This window comes from Bombina bombina, chromosome 4 (genome assembly GCF_027579735.1).
Source record: "Bombina bombina isolate aBomBom1 chromosome 4, aBomBom1.pri, whole genome shotgun sequence".
Classification (NCBI taxonomy): Eukaryota; Metazoa; Chordata; class Amphibia; order Anura; family Bombinatoridae; genus Bombina; species Bombina bombina.
The window spans coordinates 1,165,914,714-1,165,935,327 of NC_069502.1; the positions used below are offsets into that span (position 1 = coordinate 1,165,914,714).

The window sequence follows — 20,614 nt, forward strand, 5'->3', positions numbered from 1 at the left end:
AAATGCAGTTACACTAACAAAATTTTTACAGTGTATGTAATAAGTTAGCAGAGCATTGCACCCCACTTGCAAATGGATGATTAACCCCTTAATACCAAAAAACGGAATAACAAATGACAAAAACGGTTTTTTAAACAGTCCACACCAACTGCCACAGCTCTACTGTGGCCTTTTTACCTCCCTCAATACGACTTTTGAAGCCTTTTGAGCCCTTCAGAGAAGTCCTGGATCATGCAGGAAAGAAGCTGGATGTCTGTGTCTGTAATTTTTGCTATGCAAAAAAACGCCAAAATAGGCCCCCTCCCACTCATATTACAACAGTGGGAAGCCTCAGGGAACTGTTTCTAGGCAAAATTTCAAGCCAGCCATGTGGAAAAAACTAGGCCCAATAAGTTTTATCACCAAACATATGTAAAAAATGATTAAACATGCCAGCAAACGTTTTAAAGTACACTTTTATAAGAGTATGTATCTCTATTAATAAGCCTGATTCCAGGTCGCTATCACTGCATTTAATGCTTTACTTACATTACTTCGGTAGCAGCAGCATTTTTCTAGCAAATTCCATCCCTAGAAAAATATTTAACTGCACATACCTTATTACAGAAAACCTGCACGCTATTCCCCCTCTGAAGTTACCTCACTCCTCAGAAGTATGTGAGAACAGCAAAGATCTTAGTTACTTCTGCTAAGATTCATAGAAAACGCAGGCAGATTCTTCTTCTAAATACTGCCTGAGATAAACAGTACACTCCGGGTACCATTTAAAAATAACAAACTTTTGATTGAAGAAATAACTAGTATAAACAACACCACAGTCCTCTTACGACCTCCATCTTAGTTGAGAGTTGCAAGAGAAGATGACTGAGTATGACAGTGAGGGGAGGAGCTATATAGCAGCTCTGCTGTGGGTGATCCTCTTGCAACTTCCTGTTGGGAAGGAGAATATCCCACAAGTAATGGATGATCCGTGGACTGGATACACTTACAAGAGAAATATATGTATCCTTACAGATTTAAACAACAAGAAGTTCAAGAAAATGTTATTACCTGGCCACCCTTTGGGATATTTATATATGTAAATAAACACTGTTAGTTGACAAGAGCAAGAATGTGTAGCTCAAAAGATATCCACACTTAATAGCCCCCATCAGAATGAAATAAAGCTCTTTATTAATTATTTTTGAGGTGAGTAACAATATTTTTCATTGTTGTGTTTAGTGCAACATCACAGCAGGTCATCTGCATAGATAAATAAAACTCACAAGAATTTTTTTTTAAATGTGGCCCAAATACTTTCTGGTAGCTTAAATATGAAGCAGTAATGACCCCTGCTTTTATCATAGACCCTTAAAGAATGAAATGTTGTATGATAATAAACAAAAATGAACGCATACACATGTATTTTTGAAGAGAAACATTATTTTATAGAATTGGGGCTTAAAAGGGTTAATAACAAGTGCAGAATACGTTTCAATAAAACACGTAGAATGTAAAACACTGATCACTTATTTGTCAAATAAGTTATCCTAGGGTCAAGCAATGAAAATAACCCCTATGTATTTATAGTTTCATTCTGAACATCTTCCTCCAGGGGTAACCTAGCTTAAAGGGATATGACAGCCAAAAAGTTACTTTCATAGCTGAGGCAGAGCATGCAAGTTTAAAGACACTTCTCAGTTTACATCTATTAATCAAATATACCTTTGGTATCCTTTGTTAGAAAAGCATATTCTAGTAGGCTCAGGAGCAGCAATATACTACTGGAGATTGCCGTTGGATTGGTGGTCTACACACATATGACTCTTGTAATTGGCTCAACATATGTTATCACTAGCTCCCAGTAGTGCATTGCTGCTCTTGAACTCACTTCAACAAAGCAAATTTGACAATTGAAGTAAATTAGTAAGTACATCTTAAATTACATGATCTATCTGAATCGTGAAAGTTTAATTTTGGCTTTCATTTTTTTTCATGGTGTGTGTGTGTGTAAGATGGAACCCAATTCTGCTTATACTCGACCTCTTAATCCATCCCTATAATAGCTTTTAGATATTTGTATATAATGTGGTTCAGTCAAGTCAGTAACTAAAAACCAGCAAAATAAAAGGATAGTCTTGTTATAAAAAGTAGGGTATTTCACTTCCTGCCATGCTATCAAATCATGTTCCATCATTGTTGCCAAAGAACAATGACCAGCACAAACATTTTGATGGAAATCATCTTCAAACAAACACATTTTTAAACAAACCTACTGTGTCTCATTTTCTCAGCCGGTCGCTTTCCCAGCACTGAATCAATATAAATTTGATATGAAGGCTTAAGACGCAGTATGCTCTAACATGAAATCTAATTAAGCTGAAGGTCTTAATGTTTGGTCAAAAGACGCATTGTAGGCTTAATTACACAGTCAAGATTCCTATTGGTCCATTTAGTAAAACACATACAGAAATCTCTCTTTATAAACCTTATACAATTTAAAGCCAACGTAAGACTTGAAATTCGTTTGATGAATTCACAATCTGACAATACAATGAGGTATTCAGAAAGCTCTAAAAACATAAAGGAACATACATAATACATTGCAAAAGAGTCAGTAGATGGAAAGTCTTGGATTTTGATGCTCTTCCCTTTTTAGTACTTAAAAGAAGCAAACAAATACTCAGATTAACTTCTTTGTTATGGTGTAATGTAAGGTTAAGTTGGGTTTATCATTTTCATATATAAATATTCCCATAAATCAAAAACGCCAGAGCCGGTTTATTCACATTATATGTATAACTTAAGTAAACATTTTTTTTTAATTTCTTCTCGCAAAGATAATTATTTATTTTTCTTTACTCTGGCACTTTTCTTTTGGATGGTGGAAGAAGGTGGAATGGTAGGTCATTGGGCAGCTCGTGACCTTCCAGTTTAACTTTGATAAGGTGATTGGCTAAAGCAAACTCGTCATCAAGTAATCCATCCTTGTCAATGTCAGCAAGTTTCCAAATCTTTCCAAGAACTGTGTTGGGTAACTTAGACTTAAAACCATCTCTCGTTTGGCATTGGCCCCAGTAACTTTACATTTACTGGGGAAAGCGTGTAGAAGATCTCATCATACATTGGTTTGTCCCTGGACACCACCCAGTCTTCGTCATCAATACCTTCTCCTGCACCTTCCCATATCCGTGGCCAAATGGTCCATTCTGGGTACCCTCAAAGGCACCCCCTTAACCATTTGGAATGGTTTCTGAGACTCCTCTTGTCTAACCAGTACCATCAGATGAGCAATATCATGTGCCAGCATCTCATCCACGGTCTCAAGAAGTTTGTTCTTCAGTGGCTGGAACTTCGTAAAGTCTTGAGATAGCAGAAGTTCCTGAAACACAAGATTAAGATGTCAGTATTAAAAGCAAGGACAATTGCTGAATTTTTTACCTTGCAGCCCCTTTAAAGTGATGATAAATCAGAGCGTTTAAATTTTTTTTTCCATCTCTAAAAATAAACTGGATTCAGTGATCAGTTTGTTAAAAACAGTGCAAAACTCACGGCACAGTGCTCTTTTCTCAATTAGGTGACTTTTCCACTTCTAAACCAATAGCCGTGGTAGCATACAGAACACTGTCATATGACTAGCACAGCTATACATTTATAGGTGGAAACGTCACCTCATTGAGAAAAGAGAGTGTTGTGCCGTATGAAAGGGTGAGTTTAGCACACTTTTTTTTTTTTTACAAACTGATCACTGAAAGTACAGTTTATTTTTAGTGATGGTAAATCCGAGCATTTTTTAAAACGCTCTGATTTACCTTCACTTTAAGTACATGTTGTATAAAAAGAAACTGTTGGAGAGGCCCTTAGCTCAAGTGATGGAAAAATCCAAGATGGGCGAGTCACACAAGGGAAATTTAGCACTCAGCACTGTATTTATTGATTTAAGCTATAATCAGATTTCCCAGAACCTAGGGCAGCACAAAAAACTAAATACACCATTGCTGAGTGACGTTATGTTGAGAGGCTCCTTTTGAGCTGGGTATAGTTGGACCTTTTGATCTTCTGTTAGTTGGATTACAGAAGAGTTGCCTCTACCCTATTTTATTTTGGAGAACACGGACAGAGAATTGCCTTCATACAAACACATGGGACAAATAAGATAACTTAGCTTTAATTTCCCTGTAATGTCTTATTTTTAAATTATAGTTGTTTCACACACTACAGGATAGTAACCGTCATTTGAACTTGTAAAATAGCCATAACCAGATCAACACTTAAAACGTTTAAATCGGCATGCTCTTCCTGCACAAAGAATTTATTATTTAATGGAAAGGGAGATGTTTCAGGTTCCAACTTGTTAGGAATTACAGAATATAAGAAATGCCAAGACAGTCAGCTGCCTGTAGTTTCTTGTACCGTCAGGTTAATATAAAAACCAGACACACTAATGAAAGGAACAAAGGGTGAGGTATGGTTTGGTAATCCAACTTTTAGCTCTAGTAAAAAAAAAAATGTGAGTAGCCAAACATATCTGAAATACAACCCCTGCAATTCAAATCACAGAAAGGACAGTAGCAATGTGTACCTAGGGGTCATCTGCATCTCTTCCCCAGGAGCATGGTATGTTGCAGTTAAAGTGAATGTCCATTTTTATTTATTAGTGCCCGGTTTCTAATAAACCTATTAAAAACAAGGGCACTTTAATTAATCAAAATTGACATTTCACTGTTTTCTTCAAAAACGTATCTTTTAATCCTGAATGCCGTTCCAGCAATTCCCCCCGGCCGTCGGAAGCTCTTGCAGACGTCAGAGAAATGACGAATCAGGCTTCCTCCAATCACAACTTCCCCCCGGGGAATCTTGGCCTGATGAAAAGCTGTGATTGGAGGAAGCCGGATTCGTCATTTTGAACCGCTAAGACGGCTTGCGACGGGCGGAGAAAGTGCTGGAGCGGCTGCCAGGATTAAAGGTAAGTTTTTGAAGAAAACAGAGAAATGTCAATTTTGATGAATTTAAGTACCCTTGTTTTTAATAGGTTTATTAAAAACCGGGCACTAGTTCATCAAATGGACCTTCGCTTTAACAATATGGCTTGCAATTCTGCAGGCAGTGTTGTCTGGACAGATATTAAAAAAATGTGTTGGGTTAGTGCCCTTCCAAAATGGAGATCTTGATTCTAATCAAGGGATTTAATGTCAGGAACACAGGATCTCAGAGAATAGTACTGAGCCGATTGAGGGCCAGATTACAAGTGGACTATTTAACGCTTCCACATGAGTGTTAACGCATGCAAAAAGCAAAAAGCTTACTTGTAGCGCAGCTGAGTTGCACTCGTATTTTGAGCTAAAAGTAAACTGTTTTCGCTCTAGCGCTAACCCAACGACGCGCATAAAAAGCTGAACTTAAAATATCGCACGTGCGATAACCTGTTCCCCCATAGAAGTCGATGGTGCAAAAAAAAGGAAAAAACCTAACACCCTACATGCGAGCAAACCCGATTCATATGCTCAAGTGTGCTAACTGACATGAAAATGTGAATATTTCACATTCTAATGTTCTTGACATAGAAGAATGTTTTATTTATTCAAAAATACATAGTTCTACATATATCAGATTTGTTTGCACACACATTTATATATATATATATATATACACATACACATATACACACACACACGATTATATAGATATATATCTATATAATTGTGTATGTATGTATGTATGTGTATATATATAATATATATATATATATATTATATATATATATATATATAAATATATATATATATAAAGATTGGGGAAGCAGCGGTCTGATGCAGGTTCTCTTGTGAGCAGCCGTAGTGGGTCGAAAGGCTTGTGAAGCCGTTGATAAATCGACCCCCAAGTCTTTTCCTTGCTCAGTCCAGGTCGGCTACCAGTGTAGGAAAGATTTTTCTGCTCTTTATATCCTTCTAATGGGAAGCTCACATGTATCTGACAGTACCAGTACCATGATCGCCTTCTATTGATGACTAAGAGCATGTATTGCCGTATAATCTGTGCCCATATGGGTTGTGTTGTTGCATTGTATAGGTACGTATTGCAGCAATATTATGCACATGCTGCAGCGCAATACACAGCTCTCAGTCACTGTTTTTTTGTTCTCTTACTGTTCATCAGTACCTCGTCTTACAATAACATGTGTTGGTGCTATTGAATCATCAGGTATATTTGCTTAGACAAGACAAACACTTACGGTGATGGGATTTTACAATGTTTATGTAAAATCTTCCAGCTCTGTTACTTTATTAGCAACACAGTGAATAGCTGGCAGCAAGCTGGCTGAAAACTAGAGAGTACGTTTAGGTGAAACTTATTTATTTTTGTACATTGTATATATAAAGAACTAGAACTATCCTGGTTTGCCCAGAAAGCTAGGTCAGGACATGTTTCCATGAAAAAAGTAAAACAACATTGTAAAATAGTCATTTATTTTGTATCAGCACTATCAGCTATATAAGTAAATACAATATACAGAACATGCACTATATTTTATGTGGGCAATCATGTGCTACCAAAGCAATTATGTGCTAATTAGAGTGAACAATTTTGTATAACTGACGCTAGCTTACTAGGTGTAAAGGGGTTTAATCATACAGGTAAAGTTCTGCACGCGGTTACCAAGTAGGAAACCGCTAGTGATTGGCGGTTATGTGCAACTACCACTTCTGATTGGCTCACTAGCCGTGTTCAGCTGGGATCTGCAATTTTTGTTGCAACCCCTGAGTGGCTTACTTTACCCACTTTGTTATTTAGGGTCACTTATAAAAAAATGTCATGTTCCAACAAATTACAACGTAATTTTTGCATCAGAATGTTATGGTATAAAAAAAATATGCCATAGACCGATATTCAAGACCTCTTCGCTCAGGTGAGATGATCTAAGACAACTCGTCAGCATGGAGAGGTCCCATAAAAAAAGGTTAGAAATTTTTATTTTAAAGATACTTATCTCACTTTGCATGTGATGGAGAGACATGTACTTTATAATATAAGATTTTGCATGATTTCTCTCCATGCCGGCGAGGTTTTGAATATCAGGCCCATAGTCTCAGACCTTACAAATGGTGTAACTATAACCTCAGAAAGCCCTGGCAGATATTCTGAGATGATGCAGACTCCCATTACTTTGCATGTTATTGTCACAATATTATTGTACAAAGCACTTTATAAAGCCTGCCATCATTTTCCTACCTGCATTTTCTTTAAGTTTGGAAAGTCTCCTGGGGAGATCTGATGCTCTCGTTCAATCCTGGCATAAATGTCTCCCAGACTGGCAATCAGTTCTTTCTTTTTGTTGTCTTTACCAAACACTGCAGGCATGTCCTTCTTCAGAGAACTAATTATATATGCGTGAACCTAGGGAAGATATGATGACAATAGTGTTACCGTTATATACTATACCTTACTTACTATTCAGTGTTCCCCAAGAAATTTTTAAGCTGCACCACCTTGTTGATTTCACTGACACACTCTAAAATATATAGCCAAAAATAACGTAAAATTTGCTAATATTACAATTTGTCAATGTTTATTGCTCAAATTATCATCTGTACTATAATTGTGTTTGTAATGTCCGTTGCCATCGACAGTTGCGCACACATCTTTAAAGGAATGTTGGATGTGCCAGCAGCTGTAAACATAACATGACAGCTGGAGCCTCTGAAGCTTCAGGCATCTGCCGCATATGGAGCCGGAGCGTGATCCATATGAGGCCAGATGTCTGATTGTTACAGACAGTGACACTGCTGGTGCCGATGGGAGATGTGAGCGGGTGACGTTTGGGCGGCTCAGCAGGGAAGGGGAGGCAGTGGGAGTGCCCCAAAAAAAAAAGGAAAGGGGAAGAGAGCGCGCAAAAGAGAGGGGGGGAGAGAGCGCAAAAGAGAGGGGGGGAGAGCGCAAAAGAGAGGGGGGGAGAGCGCAAAAGAGAGGGGGGGAGAGCGCAAAAGAGAGAGAGAGAGAGAGAGAGAGAGAAAGAGAGAGAGAGAGCGCAAGAGAGAGAGAGAGAGAGAGAGAGAGAGAGAGAGAGCGCAAGAGAGAGAGAGAGCGCAAGAGAGAGAGAGAGCGCAAGAGAGAGAGAGAGCGCAAAAGAGAGAGAGAGAGAGAGAGAGAGCGCAAGAGAGAGAGAGAGAGCGCAAGAGAGAGAGAGAGCGCAAGAGAGAGAGAGAGAGCGCAAGAGAGAGAGAGAGAGCGCAAGAGAGAGAGAGAGAGAGAGCAAGAGAGAGAGAGAGAGAGAGAGAGAGAGAGAGAGAGCGCAAGAGAGAGAGAGAGAGCGCAAGAGAGAGAGAGAGAGCGCAAGAGAGAGAGAGAGCGCAAGAGAGAGAGAGAGCGCAAGAGAGAGAGAGAGAGCGCAAGAGAGAGAGAGAGCGCAAGAGAGAGAGAGAGCGAGAGAGAGAGAGCGAGAGAGAGAGAGCGCAAGAGAGAGAGAGAGAGCGCAAGAGAGAGAGAGAGAGAGAGAGAGAGAGAGAGCGCAAGAGCGCGAGCGCGAGCGAGAGGCGAGCGAGAGCGCGAGCGCGAGCGAGAGCGAGAGAGAGAGAGAGAGAGAGAGAGAGAGAGAGAGAGAGAGAGAGAGAGAGAGAGAGAGAGAGAGAGAGAGAGAGAGTAAAAAAGAGGGATAGAGAGTAAAAAAGAGGGATAGAGAGATAGAGAGCAAAAGAGGGGGGAGAGAGAGCAAAAGAAAGGGGGAGAGAGAGCAAAAAGGGGTGGCGAAAAAATCCACCTGGATGGCAGGGTGGTGAAAGAATCCAGGTGGATTCCGAAAATGGCAGGGTGGTTCCGTCACCACAATAGACCGCCCTTCTGAAAATGTCAGGGTGGTTCCGTCTACACAAAAGACTGCCTTCTGAGCAGTTTTTCCCACTTACTTATATAAAAGAAGAGTTACAAAATAGGTTGTTTCTACATCTGTAGCTTAAACAAAAATTAGACTGCCCTTTGGGCAGGTTATCGACTAGTATTTAAATAAAACATAATTTATGCTTACCTGATAAATTTATTTCTCTTGTAGTGTATCCAGTCCACGGATCATCCATTACTTGTGGGATATTCTCCTTCCCAACAGGAAGTTGCAAGAGGATCACCCACAGCAGAGCTGCTATATAGCTCCTCCCCTCACTGCCATATCCAGTTCGACCGAAACAAGACGAGAAAGGAGAACCATAGGGTGCAGTGGTGACTGTAGTTTAATTAAAATTTAGACCTGCCTTAAAAGGACAGGGCGGGCCGTGGACTGGATACACTACAAGAGAATAAATTTATCAGGTAAGCATAAATTATGTTTTCTCTTGTTAAGTGTATCCAGTCCACGGATCATCCATTACTTGTGGGATACCAATACCAAAGCTAAAGTACACGGATGATGGGATGGGAGGGACAAGGCAGGAACTTAAACGGAAGGAACATGCCTGTAGAACCTCCAAAAACAGCCTCCGAAGAAGCAAAAGGGTCAAATTTGTAAAATTTTGAAAAGGTGTGAAGCGAAGACCAAGTCGCAGCCTTGCAAATTGTTCAACAGAGGCCTCATTTTTAAAGGCCCAGGTGGAAGCGACAGCTCTAGTAGAATGAGCTGTAATCCTTTCAGGGGGCTGCTGTCCAGCAGTCTATAGGCTAAGCGTATTATGCTCCGAAGCCAAAAGGAGAGAGAGGTTGCCGAAGCTTTTTGACCTCTCCTCTGTCCAGAGTAAACGACAAACAGGGCAGATGTTTGACGAAAATTTTAGTAGCTGTAAGTAAAACTTCAAGGCACGGACTACGTCCAGATTATGCAAAAGACGTTCCTTCTTTGAAGAAGGATTAGGACACAATGATGGAACAAAATCTCTTGATTGATATTCCTGTTAGAAACCACCTTAGTAAAAACCCAGGTTGGTACGCAGAACTACCTTGTCTGAATGAAAAATCAGATAAGGAGAATCACAATGTAAGGCAGATAACTCAGAGACTCTTCGAGCCGAGGAAATAGCCATCAAACACAGAACTTTCCAAGATAAAAGCTTAATATCAATGGAATGAAGGGTTCAAACGGAACTCCCTGAAGAACTTTAAGAACCAAGTTTAAGCTCCACGGGGGAGCAACAGTTTTAAACACAGGCTTAATCCTAACCAAAGCCTGACAAAATGCCTGGACGTCTGGAACTTCTGCCAGACGCTTGTGCAAAAGAATAGACAGAGCAGAGATCTGTCCTTTTAAAGAACTAGCTGATAAGCCTTTGTCCAAAACCTCTTGGAGAAAGGACAATATCCTAGGAATCCTAACCTTACTCCATGAGTAACTCTTGGATTCACACCAATAAAGATATTTACGCCATATCTTATGGTAGATTTTCCTGGTGACAGGCTTCCGAGCCTGTATTAAGGTATCAATGACTGACTCGGGAGAAGCCACGCTTGATAGAATCAAGCGTTCAATCTCCATGCAGTCAGTCTCAGAGAAATTAGATTTGGATGATTGAAAGGACCTTGTATTAGAAGGTCCTGCCTCAGAGGCAGAGTCCATGGTGGAAGAGATGACATGTCCACTAGGTCTGCATACCAGGTCCTGCTGGCCACGCAGGCGCTATCAGAATCACCAATGCTTTCTCCTGTTTGATTTTGGCAATCAGTCGAGGGAGCAGAGGAAACGGTGGAAACACATAGGCCAGGTTGAAGAACCAAGGAGCTGCTAGAGCATCTATCAGCATTGCTCCGGGTCCCTGGACCTGGATCCGTAACAAGGAAGCTTGGCGTTCTGGCGAGACGCCATGAGATCCAGTTCTGGTTTGCCCAACGATGGACCAGTTGAGCAAACACCTCCGGATGGAGTTCCCACTCCCCCGGATGAAAAGTCTGACGACTTAGAAAATCCGCCTCCCAGTTCTCTACGCCTGGGATGTGGATCGCTGACAGGTGGCAAGAGTGAGACTCTGCCCAGCGAATTATCTTTGAGACTTCTAACATCGCTAGGGAACTCCTGGTTCCCCCTTGATGGTTGATGTAAGCCACAGTCGTGATGTTGTCCGATGAAATCTGATGAACCTCAGTGTTGCTAACTGAGGCCAAGCTAGAAGAGCATTGAATATTGCTCTTAACTCCAGAATATTTATTGGGAGGAGTTTTCCTCCTGAGTCCACGATCCCTGAGCCTTCAGGAAATTCCAGACTGCGCCCCAACCTAGAAGGCTGGCATCTGTTGTTACAATCCTCCAATCTGGCCTGCGAAGGTCATACCTTGGACAGATGGACCCGAGAAAGCCACCAGTGAAGAGAATCTCTGGTCTCTTGATCCAGATTTAGAAGAGGGGACAAATCTGAGTAATCCCCATTCCACTGACTTGCATGCATAATTGCAGCGGTTGAGATGCAGGCGCACAAATGGCACTATGTCCATTGCCGCTACCATTAAGCCGATTACTTCCATGCACTGAGCCACTGACGGGCGTGGAATGGAATGAAGGACACGGCAAGCATTTAGAAGTTTTGATAACCTGGACTCCGTCAGGTAAATTTTCATCTCTACAGAATCTATAAGAGTCCCTAGGAAGGAGACTCTTGTGAGTGGTGATAGAGAACTCTTTTCCACGTTCACTTTCACCCATGCGACCTCAGAAATGCCAGAACTATCTCTGTATGAGACTTGGCAATTTGAAAGCTTGACGCCTGTATCAGGATGTCGTCTAGATACGGAGCCACCGCTATGCCTCGCGGTCTTAGAACCGCCAGAAGTGAGCCCAGAACCTTTGTAAAAATTCTCGGGGCAGTGGCCAACCCGAAGGGAAGAGCTACAAATTGGTAATGCCTGTCTAGAAAGGCAAACCTTTCTGTGTCTGTAATTTTTGCTGTGAAAAAACGCCAAAATAGGCCCCTCCCACTCATATTACAACAGTGGGAAGCCTCAGGGAACTGTCTTAGGCAAAATTCAAGCCAGCCATGTGGAAAAAAACTAGGCCCCAAGAAGTTTTATCACCAAACATATGTAAAAAACGATTAAACATGCCAGCAAACGTTTTAAAATACACTTTTATAAGAGTATGTATCTCTATTAATAAGCCTGATACCAGTCGCTATCACTGCATTTACGGCTTTACTTACATTACTTCGGTATATCAGCAGCATTTTCTAGCAAATTCCATCCCTAGAAAAATATTTTAACTGCACATACCTTATTACAGGAAAACCTGCACGCTATTCCCCTCTGAAGTTACCTCACTTCTCAGAATATGTGAGAACAGCAAAGGATCTTAGTTACTTCTGCTAAGATCATAGAAAACGCAGGCAGATTCTTCTTCTAAATACTGCCTGAGATAAACAGTACACTCCGGTACCATTTAAAAATAACAAACTTTTGATTGAAGAAATAAACTAAGTATAAAACACCACAGTCCTCTTACGACCTCCATCTTAGTTGAGAGTTGCAAGAGAATGACTGGATATGGCAGTGAGGGGAGGAGCTATATAGCAGCTCTGCTGTGGGTGATCCTCTTGCAACTTCCTGTTGGGAAGGAGAATATCCCACAAGTAATGGATGATCCGTGGACTGGATCACTTAACAAGAGAAATGTATTTTAAATTATGAAATTAATTTGTGCTTTGGATAGCAGACATTGCAGATTTATCAAAAAGATGTTTAATGGGGCCTGGAAAAATATATGTGTAAAGTAACAAGATAAATCTTATTATGTACACAATAAAGGAAACTTTTATCAGTTATTTATACAATTTTCCTGTTTTCCATTGGGTACGATTAGGGGGTTTATACATTACAAGAGAAACCTTTTAGGGTATATTTATATAGAAGAAACTTAAATTATGCTTACCTGATAATTTGATTTCCATCGTGGGGAGGAGAGTCCACGGCTTCATTCATTACTTGTGGAAATTAAGAACCTGGCCACCAGGAGGAGGCAAAGACACCCCATCCAAAGGCTTAAATACCTCCCCACTTCCCTCATCCCCCAGTCATTCTGCCGAGGAACAACGAACAGTAGGAGAAATATCAGGGTATAAATGGTGCAAGAAGAACAAACTAAATGTAGGTCCGCCACCGGAGCAACGGGATGGAAATGAAATAATTTAAGTTTTCCATCTAAAGGGGAGGAGAGTCCACGGCTTCATTCATTACTTGTGGGAACAAATATCCAAGCTCTAGAGGACACTGAATGAAAAAAAAAATGGGAGGGCAAGAAGGCGGACCCTAATCTGAGGGCACCACAGCCTGTAACACCTTTCTTCCAAAAACTGCTTCCGCCGAAGCAAAAACATAAAATTTTTAAAATTTTGTAAAGGTATGTAAGGAGGACCAGGTAGCCACCTTCCAAATCTGCTCCATAGAGGCCATCATCTTGAAGGCCCAAGAAGAAGAAGCCAGCGTATGAATGAGCCGTGATCCTGTGGAGGTTTATGTCCCTCTGTCTAAGCGAATCATGCTCCTCAACTGCGTCACTGATCTGTGACAAATATCTTCATGGATATTGAATCGATTATCATTCCCAGGAATACCACCCTGTTGCTGGGAATCAGGGAGTTCTTTCCTGAGATTATCTTCCAACCGTGAGATTGGAGCAAAATAAGGCCCCTCGAGTGATCCTCTGCGAGGCAGATGCGGCATCTGGACTAAGATGTCGTCTGGATAGGGCGCCACAGCAATGCCTCTGAATATGGTCACTGCAAGTAGCACCCTCAGAACCTTTGTAAAGACTTTCAGGGCAGTCGCCAGACCAAAGGGAAGGACCACAAACTGGAAATGTTGGTCCAGAAATGCAAATCTCAGAAACCTGAAGTGATCCTTGTGAATCTGTACATGAAGGTAGGCATCCTTCAAGTCTATTGTCGCCATAAACTGAACCTCTTGAACTAGGGGCAGAATAAATCTGATCGTTTCCATCTTGACCAATGAAACAGACTGAAATTTGTTTAAACATTTTAGGACTAGAATCAGGCTGAACATGCCCTCCTTCTTTGGGACCACGAAAAGGTTTGAATAGTACCCTAGCCCCCTTACTGCTGGGGTACTGGTACAATAACTCAGAGAGAAGAGATCCCTCACACATTGTAGAAAGGCTTCTCTCTTTTCCGGTCTGAAAGACAGATTTGACAGGAGGAATCTGCCCCTGGGGCGGATGAGATCTGAACCTTATCCTGTATCCTCGGGCGAAACCTCCAGAACCCAAGGGTCCTAAACATCCTGTAACCAGGCCTCTGAGAAAAGAGATAATCTGCCCCCTACATGGCCCGGAGACCGGTCAGGGGCCGCCCCTTCATGCCGATTTTGTCTCGGTGGGTTTCTTGTTCTGCTTGGACTTATTCCAAGACTGAGCTGGCTTTCAAGTACCCTTGGACTGATCCGCTTTCGTGGCGGGCTGCTAGAGTTGGGCCTTGTCTGCACAAAAGTGATGAAAAGTAGATCCCATAGGCTTAACCCTCTTATTCTGCGGTTGGAAAGCACCCTTGCCTCCCGTAACCGTGGAAATGATCGAATCCAATCCCGGACCAAACAGGATCTTTCCCTGAAAGAGAAGGGATAGCAGTCTGGACTTAGAAGTCATGTCCACAGACCACAACTTTAGCCACACTTTTCGCACTAGTACTGAAAAACCTGATACCTTTGCATTCAGGCGAATAATTTGCATATTGGCTTCACAAATAAAGAATTATCACCCTTAAGGGCTTAATTCTATCCTGTATTTCATCGAGGGGAGTCTCCCTCTCGACCATGTCAGACAGAGCTTTGCACCAATATGTCGCAGCTCCAGACACCGCGGCTACCCCGCTGCCTGCTGAAAAACAAACTGTGTTGAAAATCATCCTTAACATGTTTTCTAAATTTTATCCATGGGCTCTTTAAACGACAAACTATCCTCAAGAGTTATCATGTCCTCTTCGCGAGCGTAGAGATCACACCATCCACCTTAGGGACAGTCCCCCAAAGCTCAAGTTGAGAGTCCATGATGGGGAACAGTTTCTTAAAGGAAGAAGGGGAAAAGGAAGAACCTAATCTCTCCCATTCATTCTTAATAATGTTAGCCATCTTAATAGGAACCGGGAAGGTCTGAGGCACCACCCTGTCCTCATATACTTTATCAAGCTTAGGAATCGAAGGTTCCTCTGGTAGTTTCAGTTCCGGAACCTCGAGGGTAGCAAGCACCTGCTTCAGCAAAAAGCGCAAATTTTACATCCTAAACCTAAAAAGTCAGGCTCCTCCAAAGTCGGAACTTTAGATGACAGACTCCGACCCAGAAGGAAGAGTCGGAGTTGTCCTCGTCATCAGATAATCTTTCCGAAATATCCAATGGAGTATATGACCCCTGGGTCAGCTCGCCATATTTTACCTTACACTTTGTCGAACTTGGTAAGGCACTTATCACCTTAGAGACCGCCGTTTGCAGTTGATCCGCAAAATCGGGCGGCCAACGGACCTCTCCCGTAGGAGAAATAGTAATGCCCCGGGGCGCTGCATGTGTACTCAGAGATGAATGTAGGGAACGCACCTCACTGGACGGGAAACCCTCAGAAGTGGTCGGTTCAGTAGTACTAGACACCCTTTTCTTTCTAGATGTCGTGACTTTATCAAAGCATGTGGAACAAAGTTGATCAGGCGGATCTACCGGAACCTCCTCACAATAAGCACAATTACTAGACTTAGTTAGTACTTAGTACCTTCTAACACGTCAGAGTCCTCCATAGCTTACGGCTTTATTACGGACTAGTTATAAGATATAAAAAGTGGCACCTTTATATCCTCCTATGGCCAGTGCACTCACCACCTCCTATGACCCGGACCACAGAAACCGTTACGTCCTCTGCACCGCCAGTCAAGCAAGGAAGTCGATTAGGCCACACCCGACTATAAGGAATGCCTCACAGGACCCCTGCACTAGGAAGAAAACTCGCCAAATCTGCAGTGCAAATACTCCCGGAAAATGAAACTAAAGTCCACCCATTGCCAGAGCCTCATTTCACACATATCGCAGCAATGACAAACAATATTATGTATAACCCCACTGTGTTTAATAATCCCCCTACCAGGGATATGAACCCTTGATTCTATAAAGATAAAGGTATCACACTGTGACCCTGTCTTCTGCGTTATTATTATGAGTATAAAAAATGAAACAATCTTACTAGAATCTATGCCGTGGAACAGGAACATGGCCTCTCAAGTGTGACATTGTAGTAGCTCCTGACATGGACTTGAGTGTATAAAGCAGGCAGCGAAACTCGTCAACGCTAATTGCTTATGGAGCTGTTAATATGAATCGGGATGGTTTCGCAGAAAGACTCTTCCCTGCATCTCCGGACTCTAACTTTCACCCAAGCTCTCACTGAGAGGCTGACAGGACTACGTAAAACTCCAGTCCCATTCCGAAGAGTACTACCCTCCATAAGAGACTACTCCGAATCTTCCGACACTTCTCTGCCAAACTCCTGTGATGAAAGGCAAAGAATGACTGGGGGATGAGAGAAGTCGGGGAGGTATTTAAGCCTTTGGCTGGGGTGTCTTTGCCTCCTCCTGGTGGCCAGGTTCTTAATTCCCACAAGTAATGAATGAAGCCGTGGACTTTCCTCCCCTTTAGATGGAAAAAAAGAATACAGCCACTATAGTATTATAGTTGTGTAGCACTTGTAGGTTTGGGTTGGAAAGTGAAAAGAGGAGGAGCCTCTATTTTACTATAAAAAGGAGAATTTCAGAACCCTAACACAACCTGCGTTCTTTGGGATCAGGTTCTAAGCCCCTCAATTCCCCAATATACCCAGTGAAAAGAGCACTTCTTAGGAGACAAAAAAAAAAAAGAAGATACTGCAGTAGTAAAGCTCATAATCTTCAGATTTATTTAACGGAATGGAACAAACTCAGGAGGCGCCTGACGTACAACTTACGCGTTTCACTCTACATGGAGCGCTTAATCATAGATGGGCACTTCTTCCATGTCCCTTTAAAAATTGTAATGCCCCTTTAAATCGTGACTAGGCATTACTGGAATTCCTAATAAACCAAAAAACTATTTAAATGTCTTAACACACTGCTAATGAAGCCCACAATATATTAGATATTGGTTATTACCACAGGTGAAGAGTCACTGGTAGCTGGCTGTGACATTCCTCAAGTACTTGAGTTGTGTGAGCAGTCAGTAATATAATTTAGTTTGCATGTGGGTGTGCGCTAAGAATTTTATTTACTTCTCTCCATTCAAACGCCCATCATTTAGGCTTTAAAATACACTGGGCAATCTTCACTAAGCAGTCTCTCTCCAGTTTTGCGATAGTACTTGCATATAATTGTGTTTAAAGGGGCATTAAACACTAAATAAATGCTAAATAAAATGATGCAGTGAAAGAAAAGATTAGCTGTTTAAATATTGACAAACTAAGGCCTAGATTTGGAGTTTGGCGTTAGCCGTCAAAACCAGCGTTAGAGGCTCCTAACGCTGGTTTTGGCCGCCCGCTGGTATTTGGAGTCAGTGATTAAAGGGTCTAACGCTCACTTTTCAGCCGCGACTTTTCCATACCGCAGATCCCCCTACGCCATTTGCGTAGCCTATCTTTTCAATGGGATCTTTCTAACGCTGGTATTTAGAGTCGTTTCTGAAGTGAGCGTTAGAGCTCTAACGACAAGATTCCAGCCGCCTGAAAATAGCAGGAGTTAAGAGCTTTCTGGCTAACGCCGGTTCATAAAGCTCTTAACTACTGTACCCTAAAGTACACTAACACCCATAAACTACCTATGTACCCCTAAACCGAGGTCCCCCCACATCGCCGCCACTCGATTAAAATTTTTAACCCCTAATCTGCCGACCGCCACCTACGTTATACTTATGTACCCCTAATCTGCTGCCCCTAACCCCGCCGACCCCTATATTATATTTATTAACCCCTAACCTGCCCCCCACAACATCGCCGCCAGCTACTTAAAATAATTAACCCCTAATCTTCCGACCGCAAAGCGCCGCCACCTACGTTATCCCTATGTACCCCTAATCTGCTACCCCTAACACCGCCGACCCCTATATTATATTTATTAACCCCTAATCTGCCCCCCACAACGTCGCCGACACCTGCCTACACTTATTAACTCCTAATCTGCCGAGCGGACCTGAGCGCTACTATAATAAAGTTATTAACCCCTAATCCGCCTCACTAACCCTATCATAAATAGTATTAACCCCTAATCTGCCCTCCCTAACATCGCCGACACCTACCTTCAATTATTAACCCCTAATCTTCCGATCGGAGCTCACCGCTATTCTAATAAATGGATTAACCCCTAAAGCTAAGTCTAACCCTAACACCCCCCTAAGTTAAATATAATTTACATCTAACGAAATAAATTAACTCTTATTAAATAACTTATTCCTATTTAAAGCTAAATACTTACCTGTAAAATAAATCCTAATATAGCTACAATATAAATTATAATTATATTATAGCTATTTTAGGATTAATATTTATTTTACAGGCAACTTTGTAATTATTTTAACCAGGTACAATAGCTATTAAATAGTTAAGAACTATTTAATAGTTACCTAGTTAAAATAATAACAAATTTACCTGTAAAATAAATCCTAACCTAAGATATAATTAAACCTAACACTACCCTATCAATAAATTAATTAAATAAACTACCTACAATTACCTACAATTAACCTAACACTACACTATCAATAAATTAATTAAACACAATTCCTACAAATAAATACAATTAAATAAACTAGCTAAAGTACAAAAAATAAAAAAGAACTAAGTTACAGAAAATAAAAAAATATTTACAAACATAAGAAAAATATTACAACAATTTTAAACTAATTACACCTACTCTAAGCCCCCTAATAAAATAACAAAGCCCCCCAGAATAAAAAATTCCCTACCCTAGTCTAAATTAAAAAAGTTACAAGCTCTTTTACCTTACCAGCCCTGAACAGGGCCCTTTGCGGGGCATGCCCCAAGAAGTTCAGCTCTTTTGCCTGTAAAAAAAAACATACAATACCCCCCCCCCCCCCAACATTACAACCCACCACCCACATACCCCTAATCTAACCCAAACCCCCCTTAAATAAACCTAACACTAATCCCCTGAAGATCTTCCTACCTTGTCTTCACCATCCAGGTATCACCGATCCGTCCTGGCTCCAAGATCTTCATCCAACCCAAGCGGGGGTTGGCGATCCATAATCCGGTGCTGAAGAGGTCCAGAAGAGGCTCCAAAGTCTTCCTCCTATCCGGCAAGAAGAGGACATCCGGACCGGCAAACATCTTCTCCAAGCGGCATCTTCGATCTTCTTCCATCCGGAGCGAAGCGGCAGGATCCTGAAGACCTCCAGCGCGGAACATCCATCCGGACCGACGACTGAACGACGAATGACTGTTCCTTTAAGGGACGTCATCCAAGATGGCGTCCCTCGAATTCCGATTGGCTGATAGGATTCTATCAGCCAATCGGAATTAAGGTAGGAATTTTCTGATTGGCTGATGGAATCAGCCAATCAGAATCTAGTTCAATCCGATTGGCCGATCCAATCAGCCAATCAGATTGAGCTCGCATTCTATTGGCGAGGGGGCTTTGTTATTTTATTAGGGGGCTTAGAGTAGGTGTAATTAGTTTAAAATTGTTGTAATATTTTTCTTATGTTTGTAAATATTTTTTTATTTTCTGTAACTTAGTTCTTTTTTATTTTTTGTACTTTAGCTAGTTTATTTAATTGTATTTATTTGTAGGAATTGTGTTTAATTAATTTATTGATAGTGTAGTGTTAGGTTAATTGTAGGTAATTGTAGGTAGTTTATTTAATTAATTTATTGATAGGGTAGTGTTAGGTTTAATTATATCTTAGGTTAGGATTTATTTTAAAGGTAAATTTGTTATTATTTTAACTAGGTAACTATTAAATAGTTCTTAACTATTTAATAGCTATTGTACCTGGTTAAAATAAATACAAAGTTGCCTGTAAAATAAATATTAATCCTAAAATAGCTATAATATAATTATAATTTATATTGTAGCTATATTAGGATTTATTTTACAGGTAAGTATTTAGCTTTAAATAGGAATAAGTTATTTAATAAGAGTTAATTTATTTCGTTAGATAAAAATTATATTTAACTTAGGGGGGGTGTTAGTGTTAGGGTTAGACTTAGCTTTAGGGGTTAATCCATTTATTAGAATAGCGGTGAGCTCCGATCGGAAGATTAGGGGTTAATAAGTGTAGGCAGGTGTCGACGACGTTGAGGGGGGCAGATTAGGGGTTAATAAATATAATATAGGGGTCGGCGATGTTAGGGCAGCAGATTAGGGGTACATAGGAATAACGTAGGTGGCGGCGGTTTACGGAGCGGCAGATTAGGGGTTAAAAAAAATATGCAGGGGTCAGCGATAGCGGGGGCGGCAGATTAGGGGTTAATAAGTGTAAGGTTAGGGGTGTTTAGACTCGGGGTTCATGTTAGAGTGTTAGGTGCAGACGTAGGAAGTGTTTCCCCATAGGAAACAATGGGGCTGCGTTAGGAGCTGAACGCTGCTTTTTTGCAGGTGTTAGGTTTTTTTACAGCTCAAACAGCCCCATTGTTTCCTATGGGAGAATCGTGCACGAGCACGATTTTGAGGCCGGCCGCGTCCGTAAGCAACTCTGGTATCGAGA

At 41.2% G+C, this 20,614-nt stretch overlaps 1 protein-coding gene across 1 annotated transcript in view; it reads right to left on the reverse strand.

Moving 5' to 3' along the window:
• Positions 1–1,150: 1,150 nt before the first annotated feature.
• LOC128658131 (EH domain-containing protein 3-like) overlaps positions 1,151–20,614 on the reverse strand; it is a 142,482-nt gene continuing 123,018 nt past the window's right edge. The window contains 6 exon segments of the mRNA XM_053712631.1: positions 1,151–3,026; positions 3,029–3,066; positions 3,069–3,161; positions 3,164–3,214; positions 3,217–3,361; positions 7,210–7,374. Coding sequence (XP_053568606.1) covers positions 2,838–3,026; positions 3,029–3,066; positions 3,069–3,161; positions 3,164–3,214; positions 3,217–3,361; positions 7,210–7,374 — 681 coding nt within the window. The 3' untranslated portion in view covers positions 1,151–2,837.